Source organism: Eulemur rufifrons, chromosome 1 (assembly GCF_041146395.1).
Source record: "Eulemur rufifrons isolate Redbay chromosome 1, OSU_ERuf_1, whole genome shotgun sequence".
In the NCBI taxonomy this organism is placed as follows: Eukaryota; Metazoa; Chordata; class Mammalia; order Primates; family Lemuridae; genus Eulemur; species Eulemur rufifrons.
The window spans coordinates 57,105,165-57,126,333 of NC_090983.1; the positions used below are offsets into that span (position 1 = coordinate 57,105,165).

General features: G+C 41.1%; 1 protein-coding gene and 1 non-coding gene across 3 annotated transcripts; one reads left to right on the top strand and one right to left on the bottom strand.

Moving 5' to 3' along the window:
- The first annotated feature begins 2,272 nt into the window (after positions 1-2,272).
- LOC138387996 (U7 small nuclear RNA) lies at positions 2,273-2,334 on the top strand. The gene has a single exon (XR_011234028.1). It is a non-coding gene; the product is annotated as a U7 small nuclear RNA (small nuclear RNA).
- A 1,078-nt stretch (positions 2,335-3,412) lies between these two features.
- On the bottom strand, positions 3,413-20,743 carry DHRS9 (dehydrogenase/reductase 9). 2 transcript variants are annotated; one of them, XM_069471645.1, is made up of 5 exons: positions 20,597-20,743; positions 13,211-13,588; positions 11,458-11,716; positions 8,119-8,282; positions 3,413-4,038 (listed from the first exon to the last, which is right to left on the bottom strand). In XM_069471645.1, exons 2-5 carry the CDS (start codon positions 13,521-13,523, stop codon positions 3,812-3,814), a joined length of 963 nt encoding a protein of 320 aa, XP_069327746.1. In that variant the 5' UTR covers positions 13,524-13,588; positions 20,597-20,743; the 3' UTR covers positions 3,413-3,811. The 2 variants fall into 2 exon arrangements, with proteins under 2 accessions (XP_069327746.1, XP_069327736.1); XM_069471635.1 differs by lacking the exon at positions 20,597-20,743 and adding an exon at positions 13,956-14,001.
- Between the last annotated feature and the right edge of the window lie 426 nt (positions 20,744-21,169).

Genomic DNA, 21,169 nt, shown 5'->3' on the forward strand with positions numbered 1-21,169 from the left:
ACAGTGGTCTGAAATGAGGCCAGTGAGGAGTGCTGGGGCAGCTTGACTCGTGTCATGCCTTTTAGTCTTTAGCCAAGGTGCAATGGGAATACACTGAAGAGTTTAAGAAAGCAGTGGTAGGGAGCAGAGTAGAATGATCAGATTTCAATTCTGAACAATTCTGACTGCAGTGAGAAAAAATCGCTGAAGGCGCACAAGGATGAATATGCTATAGTTGAGATGAGATGGCTGTCGGTAGCTTAAACAGGTGATTGCAACTGGAGATGAAGAGAAGTAGACGGACCCGAGGTCTCTGTAGGACATAAAATTGACAGCAGCTGGTGTGGGATGGGGAAAGGGTAGATGGGGTGTGGGAGATAAAAATTCTAGATTTGAATATCTTGTGAGCACCCAGATAGAGCCATGGAGAACACAGTGGAATTTTAGATCAGGTCAGAGGGAAGATTTTGAAAGTTCTCCTGGTCCCTCCAAACTAAGTGAGAAAGAAGCCTTCAAGCTAGATGTAGTAGAAGACAACATCTCAGTTCATCTTGGCTGTGGATTCCTAGAGAAGGTCCTCTCTAAGGTGTCCTGAATATTGACCTCAGCCTTTGGATTTTACCCGAAAAACTGAAGGAAGGGATCAGACCCAAATCCTTTTTATAGGCCAGAACTTAGAGGAAGGCCCAACATATTCATAATATGCTTCCTCAAATATTTATAGATAAAAATGTGATAGATATTTTCCCAAGAGCACAGAGAATAAGTGCTAGCAATGTGGAGAGAAGTGCAGGAACCCATGCCTGGGATGTCTGAAGCAGTGACTTCCTGGTGTCCCTCCCTCCTTCCCTCCCAATCTTGTGCCTTTGTTGAGACTTAACATCTCAATGCTTCCAAATACCCCTCCTTCTCATTTAGTTTAAAAACCTTTTAGGCCGGGAGGCTCATGCCTGTAATCCTAGCACTCTGGGAGGCCGAGGCGGGTGGATAGCTCAAGGTCAGAGTTCGAGACCAGCCTGAGCAAGAGTAAGACCCCGTCTCTATTAAAAATAGAAAGAAATTATATGGACAACTAAAAAAAAAATATATATATATATATATATATAAAATTATCCGGGCATGGTGGCGCATGCCTGTAGTCCCAGCTACTTGGGAGGCTGAGGCAGTAGGATCGCTTGAGCCCAGGAGTTTGAGGTTGCTGTGAGCTAGGCTGACGCCACGGCACTCTAGCCTGGGCAACAGAGTGAGACTCTGTCTCAAAAACAAACAAACAAAAACCTTTTAAAGTTGCTTGGATGAATATATTTGGTTTTATTTTGGAGCAATTACCATGCTTCACCACATTTTGTTTTAAGGAGAGAATTTTTTGACTGGATGAAACAGGGAGTCACCAAGTTGTAGCTATGTGAAAGAATGAACAAAGAACTCAGGTCTAGGCAAAATAAAGGAAATAATACAATTAGGTAGGCCCAACAATATGTCTGGAATGGTGGAAGTTCAGCAAAGAAGGTTTCTTCAGATTCTAAAAGTCTTGGTAGTTCCCGGAGCTCTGGAAAGTCAGGGGGCAGCTTGTCATAAATTCCAAAGCAGTGAAAATGAAGCCAAGATGAGAACGAGGGGTCCCAGCAAACAACACTGGTGAGTGTCAGCTCTAAGGATAGGCTGTGAGATGGTTAACTGTAGCCAGATCCACAGGTGAACTCTCCCTGGTGCCAGGACCAAGAAGGGGATGGCTTCACAGGTAGGTAGTGACAGTAGTGTAGCTCACTTTGGTTAAGGATTCTTCTGTCTCATTCGTGCTGTGACTTTTTTCATTCTGATGCAAAAAGGATGAGCACATCTTCTCTCAAAATTATGAAACATATGTCCAGGTAGACTGACACCACTGGTAACTTGATTTTTCAGTCATCAATACGTGGTACACTTGGAAGGAGGAAGTTACCTCTGAGCAGATGTTTCCAGAAAGGTGAATGAACATGAATAGAATTACTAATACCTTCAAGTGGACATGGTTTCAAGCAGCAGATATTAAGCATTTTCTTCACAATACATGAAGTGTGTGTGTGTTCACATGTGCACTACATCATCTCTCTGGCTCTTTTTATACCACATTATTCTGCAAAAAATGTTGAATTTTGCCACTCCAGCCTTCTTCCTGTAAATATTTAACAAATCTTTGCTAGCAGTACTGGCTGCTAGAATCTGGGGAAACATCTGTTTGGGGAACTGCTTCTTTGGATGGAGTGTGGGCCGAGTCAATGCAATCTGAAACCACGAATATAAAAAAGACATGGAGTGTTATAGCTTTTTTAGAATTTGTCTAGCAGGTTTTCGGTCCTCACTGGAAGATCCCCCCCACTCCACATTAAAAAAAAAAGAAAGAAAGAAAAAAGAACAAGACGTGGATCTAATCTCACTGTAAATGTAGGCTAAAGAGAGCCTTTTAATTTAGCTCCATATCTTCATGGGGCATCAGAGACATTCAAATGCAGAATTTCCAACCATCTCAGGTGTAAATTGTACCACATATTCTGGGTCCTGTGACTTTTACAATCACTGGAATCAACTAAATACTCTACATTTTTCTTTTTTTGGAATGATTAGTTACTCTGTTATTACATCTTTCCACCAAAAAACTGTGTGTGCATCACTGTTCACAGTAGCCATGAATAAGGTATTTATCCTCTATAGCTGCGGTCCCCAGTCCTCGGGGCTCCACCGCTGGTCCGTGGCCTGTTAGGAACCGGCCATCACCGCCTGAGCACTGCCTCCCCCGACCCTCCCCCCAACCCCTTCCGTGGAAAAATTGTCTTCCATGAAACTTAGGAAGGGGGGGCTGCAGAGCAGGATGTGAGCGGCAGGTGAGCTAGCGAAGGTTTATCTGTATTTATAGCCGCTCAGCTCCCCATTGCTCCCGTCACCGCCTGAGCTCCACCCCGACCCTCCCTCATGTCTTTCATGAAACAGGTTCCCGTGCGGAAAAAGTTGGAGATCGCTGCTCTATAGCGTTCCCTAGAATAGGAAGGCTTGTCTTGGAGTCTCTCCACTTTCATATATATATATATATATATATATATATATAATCTTTTTTGCAGTCCTCCTATTTCTTTTCCTATCTTTTTCTTCCCTTGCAGTTCTACCTAGTGTTTTTCTGCTCCTCTTAGCTTATGCCAGTGTCACATAAGGCTTTATTGCCCTTCCTTTTCTTGTCCCCACCAAAGGTTATCAGAACAGAGCTCCAGGGGGCTGGGCCTGGCGGCCCACACCTGTAATCCTAGCACTTTGGGAGGCCAATGCAGGAGGATCACTTGAGGCCAGCATTTCAAGATCAGCCTAGGCAACATAGCAAAACCCCATCTCTACAGAACAGAGCTCCAGTCCTTGGAGTCTTATTCTCAGCAAGATAACAGAGCGTGTCTAAGCTACTTATGAAAATATTCTACTTATCTCTTAATGTTTTGAAAAGGGACAGTATTTAACGTCCAGGAGTTATTCTAAACGCTGGGGACTCTAAGCATGGGGCAGGCAGTGGTGGAAATCATCTTGGATGGGGAAGTCTTTGAATTTCCCTTACATCATATCAAGCAGACAAAGTCTAAATATTGGGCAGGACTTGCCTAAGTGATGTTCATCCTGGCCCTTCTTTTGAAAAAAAGGCTTGAGAAGGAACCCTGGGACATCACCAGTGATCATGGGACCTCTTCTTCTATCCAAAGAAGCATGATGTAAATGAGTCCAGGTTGGATTAGGCAAGGAATGGGACTGAAAAGGAGATAAGTTCTTGAAATCAGCCCATCTCATAGCCTGGGGCAGGCATTTGTGGTCAGCTGAGTCACACTGCCTTGGGATTAGCCAGTTGAATTTTCTGTTTCAGCAATAAAAAGTCTTGCAGAACTGTTGGCATGTGAGACAAAGGTATCCAGAAAGTCTTGGCATCTTTTCCAGCAGCATAACGAGTCTTAGGGAAGAGACTTGTTAGAGCATGGTCCATGCACTCTACCACAAGAGAGAGGTCCACATTCAAAAAGCATGTAGTATTGACTTTCACTTTACTGAGACCTATAAAAAGAGACAAAAGCACTTTTACTCTTTGGGGGGGAAAAAAGAAAAGCAGAGTGGGAGGCTAGGGTGCAAAGCAAAGGGTGCATGTGAGGGAATTTATTTTGAATATGCCATTATAATAGAGGACCATCATGATAGTTTTCTATCTATTCCTCAGAAGAGGATGCAGCAGCACTTTCTTTAGACCAGCTTGGGTGGTCAGCAGACTCTTTCAAGCTTGGGTGGGCAACCGCTTGTTAAAACTCAGATTGCTGGGTTTCACCTCCAGAGTTTCTGACTCAGTGGGTGTGAGATGGGGCCCCAAAATTTGCATTTCTAACCAGTTTCCAGATGCTGCTGGTTCAAACTTTGAGAAGTACTGCTTTAAAACAGTGAGAGACAGATACTACATAAAGCCCATGAGGCCCCTGATCCTGGAAAGTTACAGGTTTTACTTCTAATTTGTTTCAGGGGATCACTGTGTTTGTAGAAAACATGGATATGGATGTGTGCTTATGCCTGTGTGTGCATGTGTGGATGTGAGGGTGCACTCATGTACCATATGCCTCTACAGTTCTGTGAATAAAGAGAGAAGCATCCCCAAATGCCCTGACTCAGGAAGCTTGAAATATCTCGGTTCTCATGCAGATAAAGTGATTGAGTAATAAGCCAAGATACCTTTACAGAGGCAGATGTTCTGCAAGGGATTGGTAATGGTTTAGGACCTCAGCCCCTTCAATAAATGCTGTTGGGAAAACTGGATATCCACATGCAGAAGAACGAAATTAGACCTTTATCTCATACCATATATAAAAATCAACTCAAAATGGACTAAAGACTTAAATGTAAGACCTCAAAGTATAAAACTATTAGCAGAAAACAGAGGGGAAAACTTCTTGATATCAGTCTGGACAATGATTTTTTTGGATATGACCCCCAAAAGCACAGGTGACAAAAGCCAAAATAGACAAATGGGATTACATCAAACTAAAAAGCTTCTGTACAGCAAAGGAAACAGTTAAAAGAGTGAAGAGACAACCTATAGAGTGGGAGAAAGTATTTGCAAGCCATTATCTGATAAGGGGTTAATATCCAAAATATATAAGTTACTCAAACAATTCAATAGCAAGAAAATAAATACCTGATTAAAAAATGGAAAAAGGTCTGAATAGACATTTTTCAAAAGAAGACATACAAATTACCAACAAGTATATGAAAAAAGATGTTCAACATCATTAATCATCAAACGCAAATTGAAACCACAATGAGAGATATCACCTTACACCTGTTAGAATGGCTACTATCAAAAAGACAAAAGATAACAAATGTTGACAAGGAATGTGGAGCAAAGGAAACCCTTGCACACTGTTGGTGAGAATGTAAATTAGTACAGCTGTTGTGGAAAATAGTATGGAGGTTCCCCCCAAAATTCAAAGTAGAACTACCATATGATTCTCATATACTCTTAAAACATACCTGAGTTTTATCTTTGTAAGAGAAAATCTATGATTTTCGTTCTTTCTTTCAACTTCAGGCCCCACTAGCTATAAGTTGTTCAAAGAATCTAGTAAATCTTTATGACTATTTTAGACTTCAGTCTGGGAACTGGAGAAAAGGTGACCTTAAATTTGTGGTCTACTTTGGGGCTGTGAATTTGGCAGATCTCCAACTGTTGATTAGGAAAACACTAATAAGAAGAACCAGTATAAAACTGGGCTCAGTGCCTTTTGGTATTTCTGAGACAGAACACCTGAACCAGGGACCAAGTCAAAAATAATTTGAGATGGAAGTTGGTAATATATTCACAGGCATTTAAAAAGTATCAATGTCAATATCAAAGAGAGAAAGTTCTTTTAAATGAGGAATTTTGTTTCTGAAGTATTAAGTCTGAAAGGTTAAGTTCAGTCTTAGTACTGAAATAGAACCTTCAGAGTTAGTGAGAATTAGGGCATTTAATGGCAATGGTTCTAAACCTACTGTAACATGTTAGCATTAAGAGATTTGTCAAACCAGACATTTTAGTTGATATATATATATGATATATATAATGTGTGTACCTCTGTGTGTGTGTGTGTGTGTATAAGTCAGTGTGTGTTTGGAGTATAGTGGTGAGTCCGTCATTTTAAAAACCTCCCCAGGTGGATCTGACTTAGCTGTTAGCTCTACCTTGAAAACTCCTGACCTTGAACCTTGCCATAGTTGACTATCTTTTCAAGTCCACTGATGACAAAGCAGGATCATAGTTTGGAGGGACAGAGTGACACATAGTTAGGTGGAACCCTGCTCAACTCAAAGCAGGAGTTCAGTAAGTGTTTGAGGAATATCAAGTAAACTTTAATAGGGCCAGGAAGTTTGCAGTGGACGGAGAGCTCTGATTCAGGAAGTTTGACCAAAGTCCTTAATGCTTTGTTCACATTATAGTGCAGTGGCCAAGAATAAATGGCAGTTAGGCTGCCTGGGTTCAAATTTAGTTCTTTCATTCGCTAGCTGTGCAAGGTCAGGTAAGTTATTTCTCTGTGCCTCTATTTCTATAAAATGAAGATGATAATACTATCTACTTCATAGAGTTTATTTGGGGATTTTAAATGAAAGAGTTCATGGGAAGCACTTAGAATGGTGATAAGTACCTAGTAAATGTTACTATATGTTAGTCATAATTACGTAACCTTTGTTATTATTCTTCCATCACTGACTCAATCTCTTAATTTATGTTACCTCTCCTTCCTTCTTCCCGTCCAAGGGTTCCTGCTCCAGAAAATTTCCACCCAAGTAATTCGTCCCTGTCCTTTAGGCCTTATTCAAACCTGATCTGTCCCAGGAAGGCTTCTTAACCAGCAAGGCTTCTAGCACCACTTCTAGACTGTTGGGTTACACTGAAGTAAAGGATCAGTTTTCTTGTGTGTCTCACAGTCTCACTTGGTTACTTTTTGTTGTCAACTAGATTGTAAATTAGTTAAGAGTCAGAGGCTGAATCATCTCTCTTTTTTTTTTTTTAGGAGACAAGGTCCTGCTCTGTCACCCAGACTGGAATGCAGTGGCATGATCACAGCTCACTGCAGCCTCAAACTCCTGGGCTCAAGTGATCCTCCTGCCTCAGCTTCTCAAGTAGCTCGGACTATATGCATGTTCCACTATATCCAGCTAATTTTTTTCTTATCTTTTTAGAGATGGAAGTCTTGCTATGTTGTCCAGGCTGGTCTTGAACTCCTGAACTTAAGCATTCCTCCCACTTTAGCCTCTCAAAGTGCTGGGATGACAGGGGTGAGCCACCACTCCTGGCTTCCTTTTTTAACCTCCAAAGATTTTTGAACAATGCTGAGTGAGTAGCTGATGCTTAACAAAAACAGGAGAGGGCAGGCGCGGTGGCTCACGCCTGTAATCCTAGCTCTCCGGGAGGCCGAGGCGGGCGGATTGTTTGAGCTCAGGAGTTTGAGACCAGCCTGAGCAAGAGTGAGACCCCATCTCTACTAAAAATAGAAAGAAATTATATGGACAGCTAAAAATATATAAAGAAAAATTAGCCGGGCATGGTGGCACATGCCTGTAGTCCCAGCTACTCGGAGGCTGAGGCAGAAGGATCACTTGAGCCCAGGAGTTTGAGGTTTCTGTGAGCTAGGCTGACACCATGGCACTCTAGCCCGGGAAACAGAGGGAGATTCTGTCTCAAAACAAAAACAAAAACAAAAACAAAACAAAACAAAACAAAAAACAGGAGATATGTGCAGAGATGAAGACCTTGGGCTCTAGAGTCAGTCTGCCTGGGTTCAGGTCCTGGTATGACCAGGAAGAGTCATATAACTTTGGGTAGCACATTGCACCTTTCTGAGCTTCTACTCACTACTACAACAGTTTTTGAGGAGTAAATGATACAATTCATAAGACACTTAGCATAGAACTTGGCACTTAGTAAATGCTCAGTAAATGTTTATAAACACTCAGAGAAGCAAGAGATGACCCTGAAATTAATAGGGATCCCAGAGCCATATTTGAGATCCCTATTGGTATATTACTCTGGGAACCTTGATTTTTCAGTTTGTTTGAACCTCCTTCCTGTTGCCTAGGACAATGAATCCCAGAGCACATGGCCCAGAAACTCACTTTTTTCAATGTAATCTTCTCCATATTGCTGTTTAATGTCTGGAGACAGTTGCTTCCAAATGGCGAGTTTTCTTTCAGTTGCCTTTACTGGATCTGACAATTCTGTTTTGAACAATCCCGGTTCGATGCATGAGACGTGCACACCAAAAGCTTTCATGTCCCGTCTGTGAAAAGAACCCATTGAAGATGTTTAATCCAGGTTTGTTTAGAGAATGTTTGCTATTTGGATGACTATTTTCTCATGAATCTTTTCATGCAATCACAGAATTGGACATATTGGAAAGAAGCATCTTCTTCTAACTTCTCATTTTGCAGATGAGGAAACTAAAATTCAGGGTGGTGAAGTGAGGGTTGGGTTAATGGCAGGACAGAGGAGGAATGTGGGTGGACCCACTCCTAGGCCAGTGTTCTCCCTAAGCCATCTTCTCATCATTGACTTCATGAGCATTCAGGTGAAAGGTAGGTTTCTTCTTAGTACCTAAAGTTCCTTATGGCGAAATGGACTTATGACTGGCCTGTATGGACAAGTTGACCCCATTCTAGCAATGCGAGGAGATTGCAGCACAGATGAGGTTATGCTGAAGGACACAATGTGACAATCCCAGATGTGACTAACCTGCTCCCTATGCTGCTGAGCAAGCTTTTCATCATGTCACTGCAGAAAACCAAAAGTCTACTCATTTACCGGACATCAAGTTTTTTGAGGAATCATGGTGCCCCTTTCTTTAAAGCAAACCAATGAACCGATGCTCCTCGACTTCAGATGGGGTTACATCCTGATAAAACCATCAAAAGTTGAGCATATTGTAAGTCGAAAATGCACTTAGTAATAATACATTTAACCTACTGAACATCATAGTGTTCAGAACATTTGCATTAGCCTTAAATGTGTTCAGAACAGTTATATTAGTCTACAGTTGGGCAAAATCATCTGGCAACACAGCACATCAAGGTAGAGAGATCTCATGGCTAACTGCGAGCTGTGGTTTGTTGCGCGGCCCAGTAGCATGAGGGAGTATCTTACCACAAATTGCTAGCCCAGAAAAAGATCAAAATTCAAAATGACATCTACAGAATGTGTCTCACTTTCACAGCATTGTAGAGTAAAAAAATCATGTAGAACCATTGTAAGTCAGGGACTGTCCATACTGCAGATCAGTAGGAATAATCATTGCCTAAATTCAGTTTATATTTCTACCAGGAATATATAACGAAGTAATTATTCATTTTATAGAAGTCTTTACCATAAGATTTTTTAAAAAGCTCTGTTAGTGAACTTAAAATATGATTTAATTTACCTTAGATTCTGCTTTCTAGCAACATAACTATTGTGTAGTTTGAAATACATTTTAGTAAAAAGGCAGATTAGCTTGGCCTAAAAAGATTTCAAAAGGTATGTCACTTGCACTAAAATAAAAAGATTATTTTCCAACTTAATCATATTTTCTTCACCTGTTGTCTGATCTCCTTTGGATCTTGTAAGTAGCAGTATCAAGAGGGTATTTTGGATGACTTGTCTCCTCACCCACTCATGACAATAACACACAATCTATGGACAAGTGGCTTTAACCCCATCTAAGCTTACTAGGTAAGTTAAACCAGTATGAAATCAACATGTTTGCTGGGCAAATACAGCTTTAAAGAACCCCAACCCTCTCTAAAACCAACTGCTGCCCTTATACCTTCCTATATATAGAAATTCTGGAGCTGCCACTGGCTCGTGGTCTACATGCGTAATAACTTTCAAATACTAGTTCCATGATTCATAACAAAATAAACACTCTTGATTGATTATTCTTAGGCATGATATAGCTGCACTGCAAATTGCACAAAGCCTTCCGTTGAAATCTCTTTTAAAAGTGAGCAAATGTCTAAGTCTGTGTACTAAAATTTTATTATGATACTGCTGCTTGTAGAGTGGAACCAAAGGTCAACAAGGAGACTAACAGAGGTTCTATATGACCAAAGCTTGATCTCTGGATCATGGGCAGCACCTGGGAGCTTGTTAGAAATGCAGAGTCACATGCCCCGCCCCAGCCAAACCCACTCAAGCAAAATCTGCCTGTTAATAAGATCCCCAGGTGATTCAAATGCACGTGCATGGTTTGGAAGCATTGTTCCAATATCACTGTGTTTATTTCCTAGGAGAATCAAACTTGGCAACCTGTTCAAATGGCAAAACAGAGTTGTTCTATCTTTATCAATCTAATCTTTAATGAAAATTTTAAAAAGTAAGGTAAAAAATAAAAAAGTAAGGTAAACCTAGATCCAAGGCATAGATCATAAACTCTAACACATGCCTTCAACGAATACTAGTTGAAAAAGCAAATGGATGAAAGACTGTATCTAATGTTTTCTTCTCTCTTGCCTATTGCAGCACCACTCAGCGGAGTGTCTCTGTTTGCGTCTCCTGTCCCTTTCTCCACCCTTCTGCCTGCACCTCATCCTGGGAGGCTGACCCGAACTATACTCTGGCTTCTGTCAACTACAGAAGGTACAGTCAACTGGAAGTGCCGGTGGGAGATCAAGAGGAGAGAGGAGAGGAAGTCCGGCTAGTTCTCCTCCTGTGGTGTCAACACTGGTTATTTTACCCCTCAACTGAAGTCAATAGCCTCTATGTCTCGGATCTGGAAACTGCCCTGTCTCCTCGTCCTTTCAGTCCTGTGGATAAAAATGCCTCTGTTGTCATTAGCCCCTCGATTCTACACTATCCTTTGGGATTTCCCTAAAAATTTCCCACATGTTTGGAAATAGTCCTTTAAGCAAACTCTGTTTCCTTTACCCAAGGTTAATGTGCCACTATTTCCTACCAGAACGCTGACTGAGAGAACTGCTTGCAATTTAGAGACTTTGAACTGACAGTTAGTTGTAAGTTCTGGTTCCAGGTAAGATGGATTAATCACACTCCACCCGCCATGCCCCATCTCTCTCATTGAATGCAGCTGTAAAACTCGGACAGATTGCATGGAGCAGCTACTGAGTAACTGATACTACAGTGTCTGCAGCTGACAGTAACCAATGGCGAGACCTACCCTGATTTAGCCTCTTCATATGATTCCCTAACTCTTCGCCACACTGAGCAGTTGAATATAAATTCACTGTCACTATCAGCATCACTCATTAATGTGAAAAGTAAAAAAAGAGTTAGATAGACTTGGGTTCAAATCTGAGTTCTGTCCCTTATCAGTTGGATGACCTTGGGCAAGTTACTTAATCTCTCTTAGTTTCAGTGGTATCACCTATAAATTGGGAATAAAGTACTAACTAGTGTCCAGTACGTAAGAATTCAATAAATGTTGGCAGCTATTATTTTCTAATAAGTCAATTAATTTGCTTTACCTTAAGCAGTCATTGAAGCCTTCTACTGCATATTTGGATGGGATATATCCCCCACCACTGAATGCAAGCCGACCCCCGATGCTGGAGACATTGATAACCCTCCCTCGAGCTTTTTTGACCAAGGGAAGCATATTTAATGTCACACTGATGAGTCCAAACAGGTTCACTTCAATAGGTTCTCTGTAGTCCTCCACTGTCAGCCAGTCTGTGGGAGCCAGCACGCCGACAACGCCAGCGTTATTGATCAGGCCCCAGAGACCTAGGATAGAGAGGAAGGAATGGAGGCATGGTAAAAGCTGGTGCTTATTTGGCATCTTTGCTGAAAATACAGCACCTGTTCTACAAAATGGTGCCTTCTCCTCCTTGTACTCACATTCCTACTCTGAAATTCTTTGCAGTTTTGGGAGTATAGCAGAGAAAGTGGGAGGTTACATTGAAATAATTGAAGGTCTCATCGTTACTCTATTGCTGGTTCCAAATGTCAAATACTGATACTCTTTGAGTGAATCTTTCTACTTTTTAATCTCAGATGTAGAGTAAATTGGTCTATTTTTCCTACGTTGCTTGATAGCAAGACCAGAGAATACTTATGAAATGTTCTATGTGGACAAAGAGTGATATCAATCTACTTCATGTTTATTTTTGGTAAAAAAAAAATTCAGTCATTCACTTGGCTTGTTTTATGATGGGAAACATTTAATGTTGTTAAAGGTGTTTGGAATTCAAGCATTAAAAATTGTGTGGAACCTTATCAAGTCACTGATTTTGAACTTCAGAGTCTGAAATATATGTTGAAGATGTATTAGAGAAAAATCACATGCATTTTTTTTCCTTTGAGGACTCCAATATCTTAATCCATGAGAATATTTCAGGCCAGGCGTGGTGGCTCACACCTGTAATCCTAGCACTCTGGGAGGCCGAGGTGGGAGAATCGCTCGAGGTCAGGAGTTGGAGACCAGCCTGAGCAAGAGTGAGACCCTGTCTCTACTAAAAATAGAAAGAAATTAGCTGGAAAACTAAAAATATGTAGAAAAAATTAGCCAGGCATGGTGGCACATGCCTGTAGTCCCAGCTACTCGGGAGGCTGAGACAGAAGGATTGCTTGCACCCAGGAGTTTGAGGTTGCTGTGAGCTATGCTAATGCCATGGCACTCTAGCCCAGGCAATAGAGCGAGACTCTGTCCCCCCCCACCCCCCCAAAAAAAGAATATTTCAAACTTTATTCAAAGCCAACAAAAATCTGCAATCATTTGGATTTTAGCAGAATCTATTACAGAATGAACGCCCAACTACTGTGACTCTCTAAGACACTTATACTCAAATTCTCAGGCCGTTTTCTACCTTGCCCATAGAAAATGTGTGAGCTTTAGAACAATTTTGTAGTGAGAAGTGGGTCTGAGGTAACCAGATGGCAATTTTGTCATTGCCTCCATATTCTTCTGTAAATTTTAGTCCCAAGTTTTTTTTTTTTTCTGTGTCTGTGACTAGAGTAGCACTTCATCAGAAAAGACGAGAAAGTCAATACTTTCCTCTCAGCTCTAAAATCACCCACTGGGACTTAAGACTAAGGATAACCTGGGCTGTGTTTCTCATGTACACAGACAGCCTGCAATTGGAACTACCCAGAAGCTATCCTAAGATTAGACAAGCACACAGCTGGTATTTAGGAGATGTTTTCTCGAAAGGTCATTTATTTAGCTTCAGTTACTTCTCTATCCACTCCCTCCATCCTCCCCACTTCCATATCTCTCACCTTTCTCCCCAACGTGGTTCTTCACCCACTGGGCAGTCCTCTTGACATGCTGTGCGTCAGTTACATCCAGCAGCACCGTGTGAAGTCTCTCTGAGGTTTCTGCCTTCAAAGCTGTTGATCCTGATTCGGTCAGACAGGCAGCAATTACATGAAATCCTTTTTTATCAAAAGTTCTAGCTGCCAAGTTTCCAAAGCCCGAGTCACACCCAGTGATAAAGATGTACTTATCAGTGATGTCTGTAATCTTTAGCTGTTCTTTATAATTCCACAGAAAACCACAGAGGATTAGGAGGACTAACACCCAAAACAGCATCCTTTTTTTTTTTCCTGTATGTGACAGGGACACTCCTTTCCTGTGCAATAAAAGAAGATGGTATCCTGAGTGTTCAAAATTAGAAAGAAAATTCAAATTAGAACCCTCAAGGCATTATAACACAGGATTGATGAATTCGAAATATTTTAACGTATTTGAGTGGATAAATAGAGAGTTAAATAAGATAACTCTTATTTAGTTGTTTGTTGGGAAGATGGCTATTGAAATGATTAACTGCCCCTCTCAAGAAATGCAAAAACTAACCAAGTAGTATTCAGAGAAATTAAATGTAAGATGGAGGAGAGCCACCGCAGAGCTGACAGGGTCGTAAGGTTGATGTGGGCAGCTGAAGTCATGTGCAGTGATGACATTACTTTTTTGAGTGAATTAATTCATCCATCTGAAAGATAGATTCTCATGGCAAAATCTTACCTCTTGCTACTTCACGAAATTCAAGAGCAGAATAGGTTCAAAATCTATTAGAAAGAATAGTTCAATTGTAATTGTTCTGTCAGACTCCCAATTATCTTCAGTCAGGAAAAGGAGAGCATTTTGATATTGCCCCTAAGAAAATATTCCCAACTTAGTTTCTATTTTCTTGTTTTAAATAAAATGAGAATGAAAATGCAAATGTGGTAAAATGTTGTTAACACTTCAAGAATCTGGATTGTACTATTCTTTTAACTTTTCAGTAAGTTTGAAATTATGACAAAATAAAAAGTTAAAACTTTGGCAAAAGGAAAATAAGGAATAAAGATTTTTTTTTTTTTCTGAGAAAATGCTTCATTGGATTGCTTTGTGTTCCATGCACAAAATAGGTAAGAACTCCAGGATTTTGGAGTCTGGTAATCTTGGATACCAAGTTGCCTGTCTTCTACTCTTTGGTAAGCTCACCTCCACAACCTCTGGAGAAAAACAAAAGCTTAAACCAAAGCAGTTGGATCCCTCTTCTCTCTCATCCTTTCCACATCTCCCTCAATCTCCTCCTTAACCTAACCAAATCCATTTCCCTCTTGTGACAAGCAAACAAAGAGGAGCTTTTTAATTGTTAAGGAAGGGCTCAACTTAGGGAGGGGAAGGGGTTGAAAAAAAAAAAAAAGAAAGAAGAAAAAAGGATGGGCTCAATTAAAATGTGTTGTCCTCATTAAGCACAGCTCTGGCTGAGGGTCATTCAGGCTTGTAGGCTGAATCCTAGGGACTGCTAATCCTGCCCTAGAATTTTGTCAAGCCTGTCCTTACCCCAAATATTATTGTCCAGAAATGTTGGTTCTTCTTTAATTCCTAAGGTTCACATTCCTCTAAATCACTGGACTAAGTAACAAACCAACACATGTCTTTGACCTCTAGTGGCATTTTAGCCAAGATACCAGTCTGAGCAGCAGCCTCTGGTTAGAGCCACTGGGGGCATGACCTGTGCACAGAAGCCAATTGATGGCCAGTCGTTTCCTTGACACTGAGGGTAAATGAGTAACAGCCACTAACAGGGCTGCTTCAACCACACTCTGCCAGCTGTGGTCACCTTTGCGTGGCTGCCCAGTCCCAACAGTTCAGAGAATCAGGTCAATGACCTTGGTAGCTTGTGTTGTTTGCCTACCTGCTGTGTCTTCCAACTGATCTCACAACAAACTGCTTGGCTCAAGGGAGTAGGGCAGTGTTGGGAGCCCAGACCTCAGAAGCAGTCAGATAGAGTTCCCATACCAGTTTCACTACCATCAGAGGGCCCTTGGTCAAATTACTTATCTTTTCTGAGCCTCCATTTTCCTACCTGTAACACAGAGATATAACATCTACATTGGAGGTACCTGGTAAAATGAAGTGACTCCATGCCTGCTACACGGGAAGGACCTTGTTACCTTTATGGCGGGATCAATCACTTTCACTTTGTATTGCTCTTATCTTTAGTACTTTTTAAAAAATTTTCAAAATATTATGGGGATCCAAACATTTTGGTTACATGAATTGCTTTTGTACAGTTTGAGTCAAAGTTATAAGTGTGTCCATCACCCATAGTGTGCACTGTACCTGTTAGGTATGAATTTACCCAACTCCTCCTCATCCCTCCCATCAATTGTAGTACTTTTGATATTTTGGGCCAGATAATCATTTGTTGTGGGGTCAGTCCTGTGTACTGTAGCATGTTTTAGCAGCAACCCAGGCCTCTACCCACTAGATGCCAGTAGCATCCCTCCCCCAGTTGTGACAATGAAATATGTCTCTAGACATTGCCAAATGTCCCCTGGGGGGACAAAATCGCCCCAGTTGAGAACCACTGGTGTACAGCTTCCTTGTCACGGTGAATCTAGAACTTCATAGCTTCCAGAACTACTTCTCTGGAAATGTAGTCATTGGTTCCTTGGTAGTATCACATTGATGAGAATTTATTTTTTTATGGCCTTAACACAAAAGTTTTGTTCCTTATAAAAATTATTCATATCCTGCTGCTGCAAGCATTAATTTCTATAATTTTTTTTAAAAAAGTCTTTTTGTCATCAGGAGAATAAGAGGCAGTGAACAAAGCCAAATTCATGTATGACACTATTGTGAATTTAGAAATTACCATATTAGCACTCACAGAATTTGTGAGGCCTGGATTCTGGCTGAACCTTTTGAGTTTGGACCACTACAAACTCTTCTGGGGGTGCCCTTTAGCTGGGTGGCCAACTGACTCTACAGAATTCAGAATACATTCTTAGAAAATCCATGGTCCTTTGGATTCCTGTTGACTAAGCCAGGCAGGAGTGGTAGTAACTGCTATGGTTTGTAGAGTGCTTACCTAGGATCTATAAACACTTATCTTATTTAAACCTTACTGTAAAATTATCTTCATTTTATAGATGACGAAAAAATTCAGAAACGCAGTGTAATTGGCTGAAGATATAAATGTAGTGGTGATTCTGGGACTGACACCCAGCCCACTGCGGTTCCATCACTGTTGTCTGCATTCCCACTCAACTCTGGGAGCCTGGGCTATGCGTACACCTCTCTGCATCCCCCGTGCTTCCTTCACATGATACTTGGCATTGAGCCGATGTTGAGCAAATATGGTGGCAGGAAAGGAGGAAGAGAGGAAGGGAAGAAGGAAGTCTCCACTCTAGCTCCAGGCTTCTGTTGATAATTGGTTAGTCTTTGACACCTCTGACTCATTGGGGCAAGATTATTATAGTAATTATAGTAATACTCATTCTTCCAATTTTGGTAACTTCAAAAAGCTTTGAGAAGTGTTCCTGTAATACTTATTTCACTGGCTGGGCGCAGTGGCTTATGCATGTAATCCTAGCACTCTGGGAGGCTGAGGCGGAAGGGTCACTTGAGGTCAGGAGTTCAAAACCAGCCTGAGCAAAAACCACTTTCTGTCTCTACTAAAAATAGAAAAAATTTGCCCAGCATGGTGGTGCGAGCCTGTAGTCCCAGCTACTCAGGAGGCTGAGGCAGGAGGATCGCTTGAGCCCAGGAGTTTGAGGTTGCTGTGAGCTAAGCTGATGTCATGGCACTCTAGCCTGGGCAACAGAGTGAGACTTTGTCTCAAAAAAAAGAAAATACTTGTCTCATTTAATTGTCAAAATATTTTTGGTGTAGTGTTGGGTAGGTATCATAACCAAGGTCATTTGCCAGATAGTGGGCAGAACTAAAACTCTGATCTCCCAAACTGTGTGGAAAGAGAAGGAAGAACTGCAAAGAGATGAACAGATTATCAGTGGAGAGCAGGAATAAAAAACACTTTATCAAAAAATGTTCTACCATGACACAAAGATTCAAAAGAAACCAAAAGGAGAGAACTAATTTTCTCTTTCATCTGCCAGAATGCTTGATAGTAACTGTCTGCCAGAAGCTGTGGGAAAATATTGCAACTTGGTGGCTGTCCTTGTTCACTTCTGCTTCTTTTAACTTTCTCTTTCTGGATTTCTTTTCATTGTAAAAAATTTTTGAATAATATTTTTTTTTTTTTTTTTGAGAAAGAGTCTTACTCTGTTGCCTGGGCTAGAGTGCTGTGGCGTCAGCCTAGCTCACAGCAACCTCAAACTCCTGGGCTCAAGCAATCCTACGGCCTCAGCCTCCTGAGTAGCTGGGACTATAGGCATGCGCCACCATGCCCAGCTAATTTTTTCTATATATTTTTAGTTGTCCAGCTAATTTCTTTCTATTTTTTTCTTAGTAGAAATGAGGTCTCGTTCTTGCTCAGGCTGGTCTCGAACTCCTGAGCTCAAACGATCCGCCCACCTCGGCCTCCCAGAGTGCTAGGATTACAGGCGTGAGGCACTGCACCCGGCCTGAATAAGATTTTTTGATTTCACTTCTCTTATTTACCTTCCTCTGCTCTTTAAAAATAAATGATGACAGTTAAAAAGAAAAGGAACAGAAAATGTCTCAATGTTATTGTAAGGTATGCTTTTTATAAGAAATGTAGAGTGCTTTCTAGATAGTTCCTCCTTGCCCACTAGATTTTATTTCCTCATAACTTCACGAGGGTTTCCTTTTAGAAAGCAATACTAAAGCTAATCAACCACACTGACAGGTGTTTGTAGAATCTTTATTTACTTCCAATCTGTTGCAATGGTGGCCTAAGTTGAATCAACAACTATGTTGTTTACCAAAATACACCAAATAGAGAGCTTTGTGCAACAACTTTCTAAAATATTCTCTTTTTGGAGTTCTCTTGCACAAACTTTCTTAATACTGAAAGCAGCTGAACGTGTATGCCCTTTGTACATTTAAATATTATAAATCTGATTAACTTATACAAAATTCCTTTTCATTTTTACCTCTTCCTTGAAATAAAAAACTCTGTTTCTTCTTCACCCAAGTGGCCTTTTATAGATTAGTGCTGCACTTTAAGGAAAATAAGCATTGGAACCTAATGATACAAACTAACTCTTGTGACTAAAGAATTATGTTTCCGTGGAAAAAATATTCAAGCTGGCACCCAGAAATCAGCAATTAAAAAAAAAAAAATGGAGCCAAGGAACCCTCCATGAAATGTCCTTGCATTAAGCAACAAATGTTCTTTCGAGAGTCTGATTAAATAATAACTATAATGATTATGATGCTGATGATATTATGGAGATGGTATTCTTCAAGGGAGGGTGAATTCCCTCTGTCAATGGGCTGAAGAAGCTCCTCCACTGGTTAGTCACATTTCTCTTCAATCCTGCTTCCCGGAAGGAGGGAGGCAGCCCTCGGTAGCCAGGCTGTGCTTTGCTACCAGGGAGGCAGGAGAAGTGTGTGCTTCCTCTGCTCACTCGTTCAGCCACCCTTCCCCCACAGCCGCTCTCCCTCCCAGAGCAGCTAGAACACCTTATGCAGGGAAGACCTGCCACATGTATAGTTTACATTTTTAGTTTTAAGGGTAACATTATCTCTGGTTTTTCTTTTGTCTTCCCACAAATCTTTTAAACTATAAGTCACCATAGCATTCATAATTATTATTTGCCAATATGTTTCCTGACAGTATTGGCAGGGTAAGAATTATTGGTAAAGCCATAGTTACTTTATTTATGGTCACTGAATAAAAACTGCTAGCCAGAAAAGATTCTGTGTTGGGTAGAATTGTAGCTTGTAGTCACAAGGCTTTAAGGAAAGCTTAGAACAAAGAGAGAATGTATGTATAGATGCCAAAAGTGTGTTCAAACCTTTGGTATATTTCTTTCAGCCATAGTTGTCTGTGAGCAGAAGAAAAGGTTTGAGTTTTTAAACATCGTCCCTTAAGAAAGTAACATTTGTTATAAGGATTTTAAAACCAATTCCTATATCCCCCATTTGAAATGTATGAGGTAGTGATTTTTTTTCCTTGTATTTAAACATTGAGATTTGTTCTAAAATTTGAGCACCCCTTTTAAATCTTAAAAAATGCGGCTGGGTGCAGTGGCTCACGCCTGTAATCCAAACACTCTGGGAGGCCGAGGAGGGAGGATCGCTTGAGCTCAGGAGCTTGAGACCAGCCTCAGCAAGAGCAAGACTCATCTCTACTAAAAATAGAAAGAAATTAACTAGGCAACTAAAAATAGAAAAAAATAGCTGGGCATGGTGGTGAATGCCTGTAGTCCCAGCTATTCGGGAGGCTAAGGCAGGAGGATCGCTTAGCCCAGGAGTTTGACGTTGCTGTGAGCTAAGCTGACGCCACGGCACTCTAGCCTGGGCAACAGAGCAAGACTTTGTCTCAAAAAAATCATCTTATAAAATGCAATGCAACAATGATATAACATTTAACTTTCATTTTAAGCAGTATCTAGCCAAGGATATTTTTAGAGCACCTAATATATGCCAAGAGATACTAAGATAAACAAAACATAATCCCTCCCTTGGGCTAAAAATGTAGCAGGACATTTCAGAGCCATTTGTACACACCTAAATTTTTAATTTAAAAACGTGCTTTCTTTAAATTTTGCCCCCCATCTGTGAAAAATCAAGTCACCGAGAGAGAGAACCATACCACCATTTGAAATACCAAACCAGTGGATCAGAGCACGGGGAGTAAATATCTGAAGCACGTTTTTTGCTGTCAGCTCAGGACCCGGGGGTCAAATGTGCAGTGGAGAATTTCCCTGCTTCCTTATGACCTACAGGGCATTTTCCCCCGCAGTTTAGTGTGTGCGAGTCCACATACACTGACATCTGATGACACTGGTAGAGCAGGTAGACAAACAGATCAGACCTGCAGTTGGTGGCAAATCTGTTGCTCCAGTAAGAAACTCATCTAAGATTCCTGTGCTTTTTGGAGCACTTCCCTCTCCAGTTTCCAATTAATCATAACATTCACAGATGGTGTCAAATAGGCACGGAGAGAATAACAAGACATAAGTTTAATTGTGACTCTAGGGAGATGAGGGACATTCAAAGAGAGACCTGGAAGAATTTAAGGCAAGATCCCAGGTCACACTGAGATTTCGGTGGTGAGACGGACAGAAAGGCTCCCATCACTACCTTCTCATATATTACATTAAAAAAAACCAAAAATCGACAGTTGACCACAGCTGAAAGACAACTTGATTCCTTCTGTAACAGGGAGGAAAATGAAAGAAATTTTAGATTGACTTGGTACATGAAAGAATAAATGACAAAACTCAGTCGTCAGTTACCTTATTAAAGACGGACACAGAAGCTGCTGGTGGCCTCACACGGCCAATGCAATCTTCCTGTGTGCACGGAGGAAGGAAGGTTGTGCCACCCTGGCCACGCTGGGCCTCTCGCAGTCCAGGTGCTGGGGCTTCCGTGGAGCTCTGAGTACTGTGTGTGTGAGGAGTCCTCAGCTGCTCTCCTTGCCCTGCGAGTCACACCCACTGTGAAACGCAGCGATGACTAAGTCTCTCTTCAGTGGATGAAAGAAGCCAAGAAGCTGGAGGAATCAGCAGCATCTTCAGTAAATTAAGTTCAGCAACTTTTAGAAAGGACTTAAAAATGGCCAATGGCATTCATTTTACTGTGAGTACTATCTCTTGACCAGGTTCAGCAGCTGAAATAATGTCACCTGGAAGCGTTTTGTAAACCGTCTGCTGCGTTGTTTTGATAATTTAATTTTCAGATTATGATTATTGTTCATGATCTCCAGTTTTTTTTTTTTTTCTTCCTCTTAACCTGCCTTTGTTTATTTAGTACTCCTTCCCTTCTAAGGGAAGTAAGGGAGTAAGTAGGAGAAATCCATCTCTGAGATG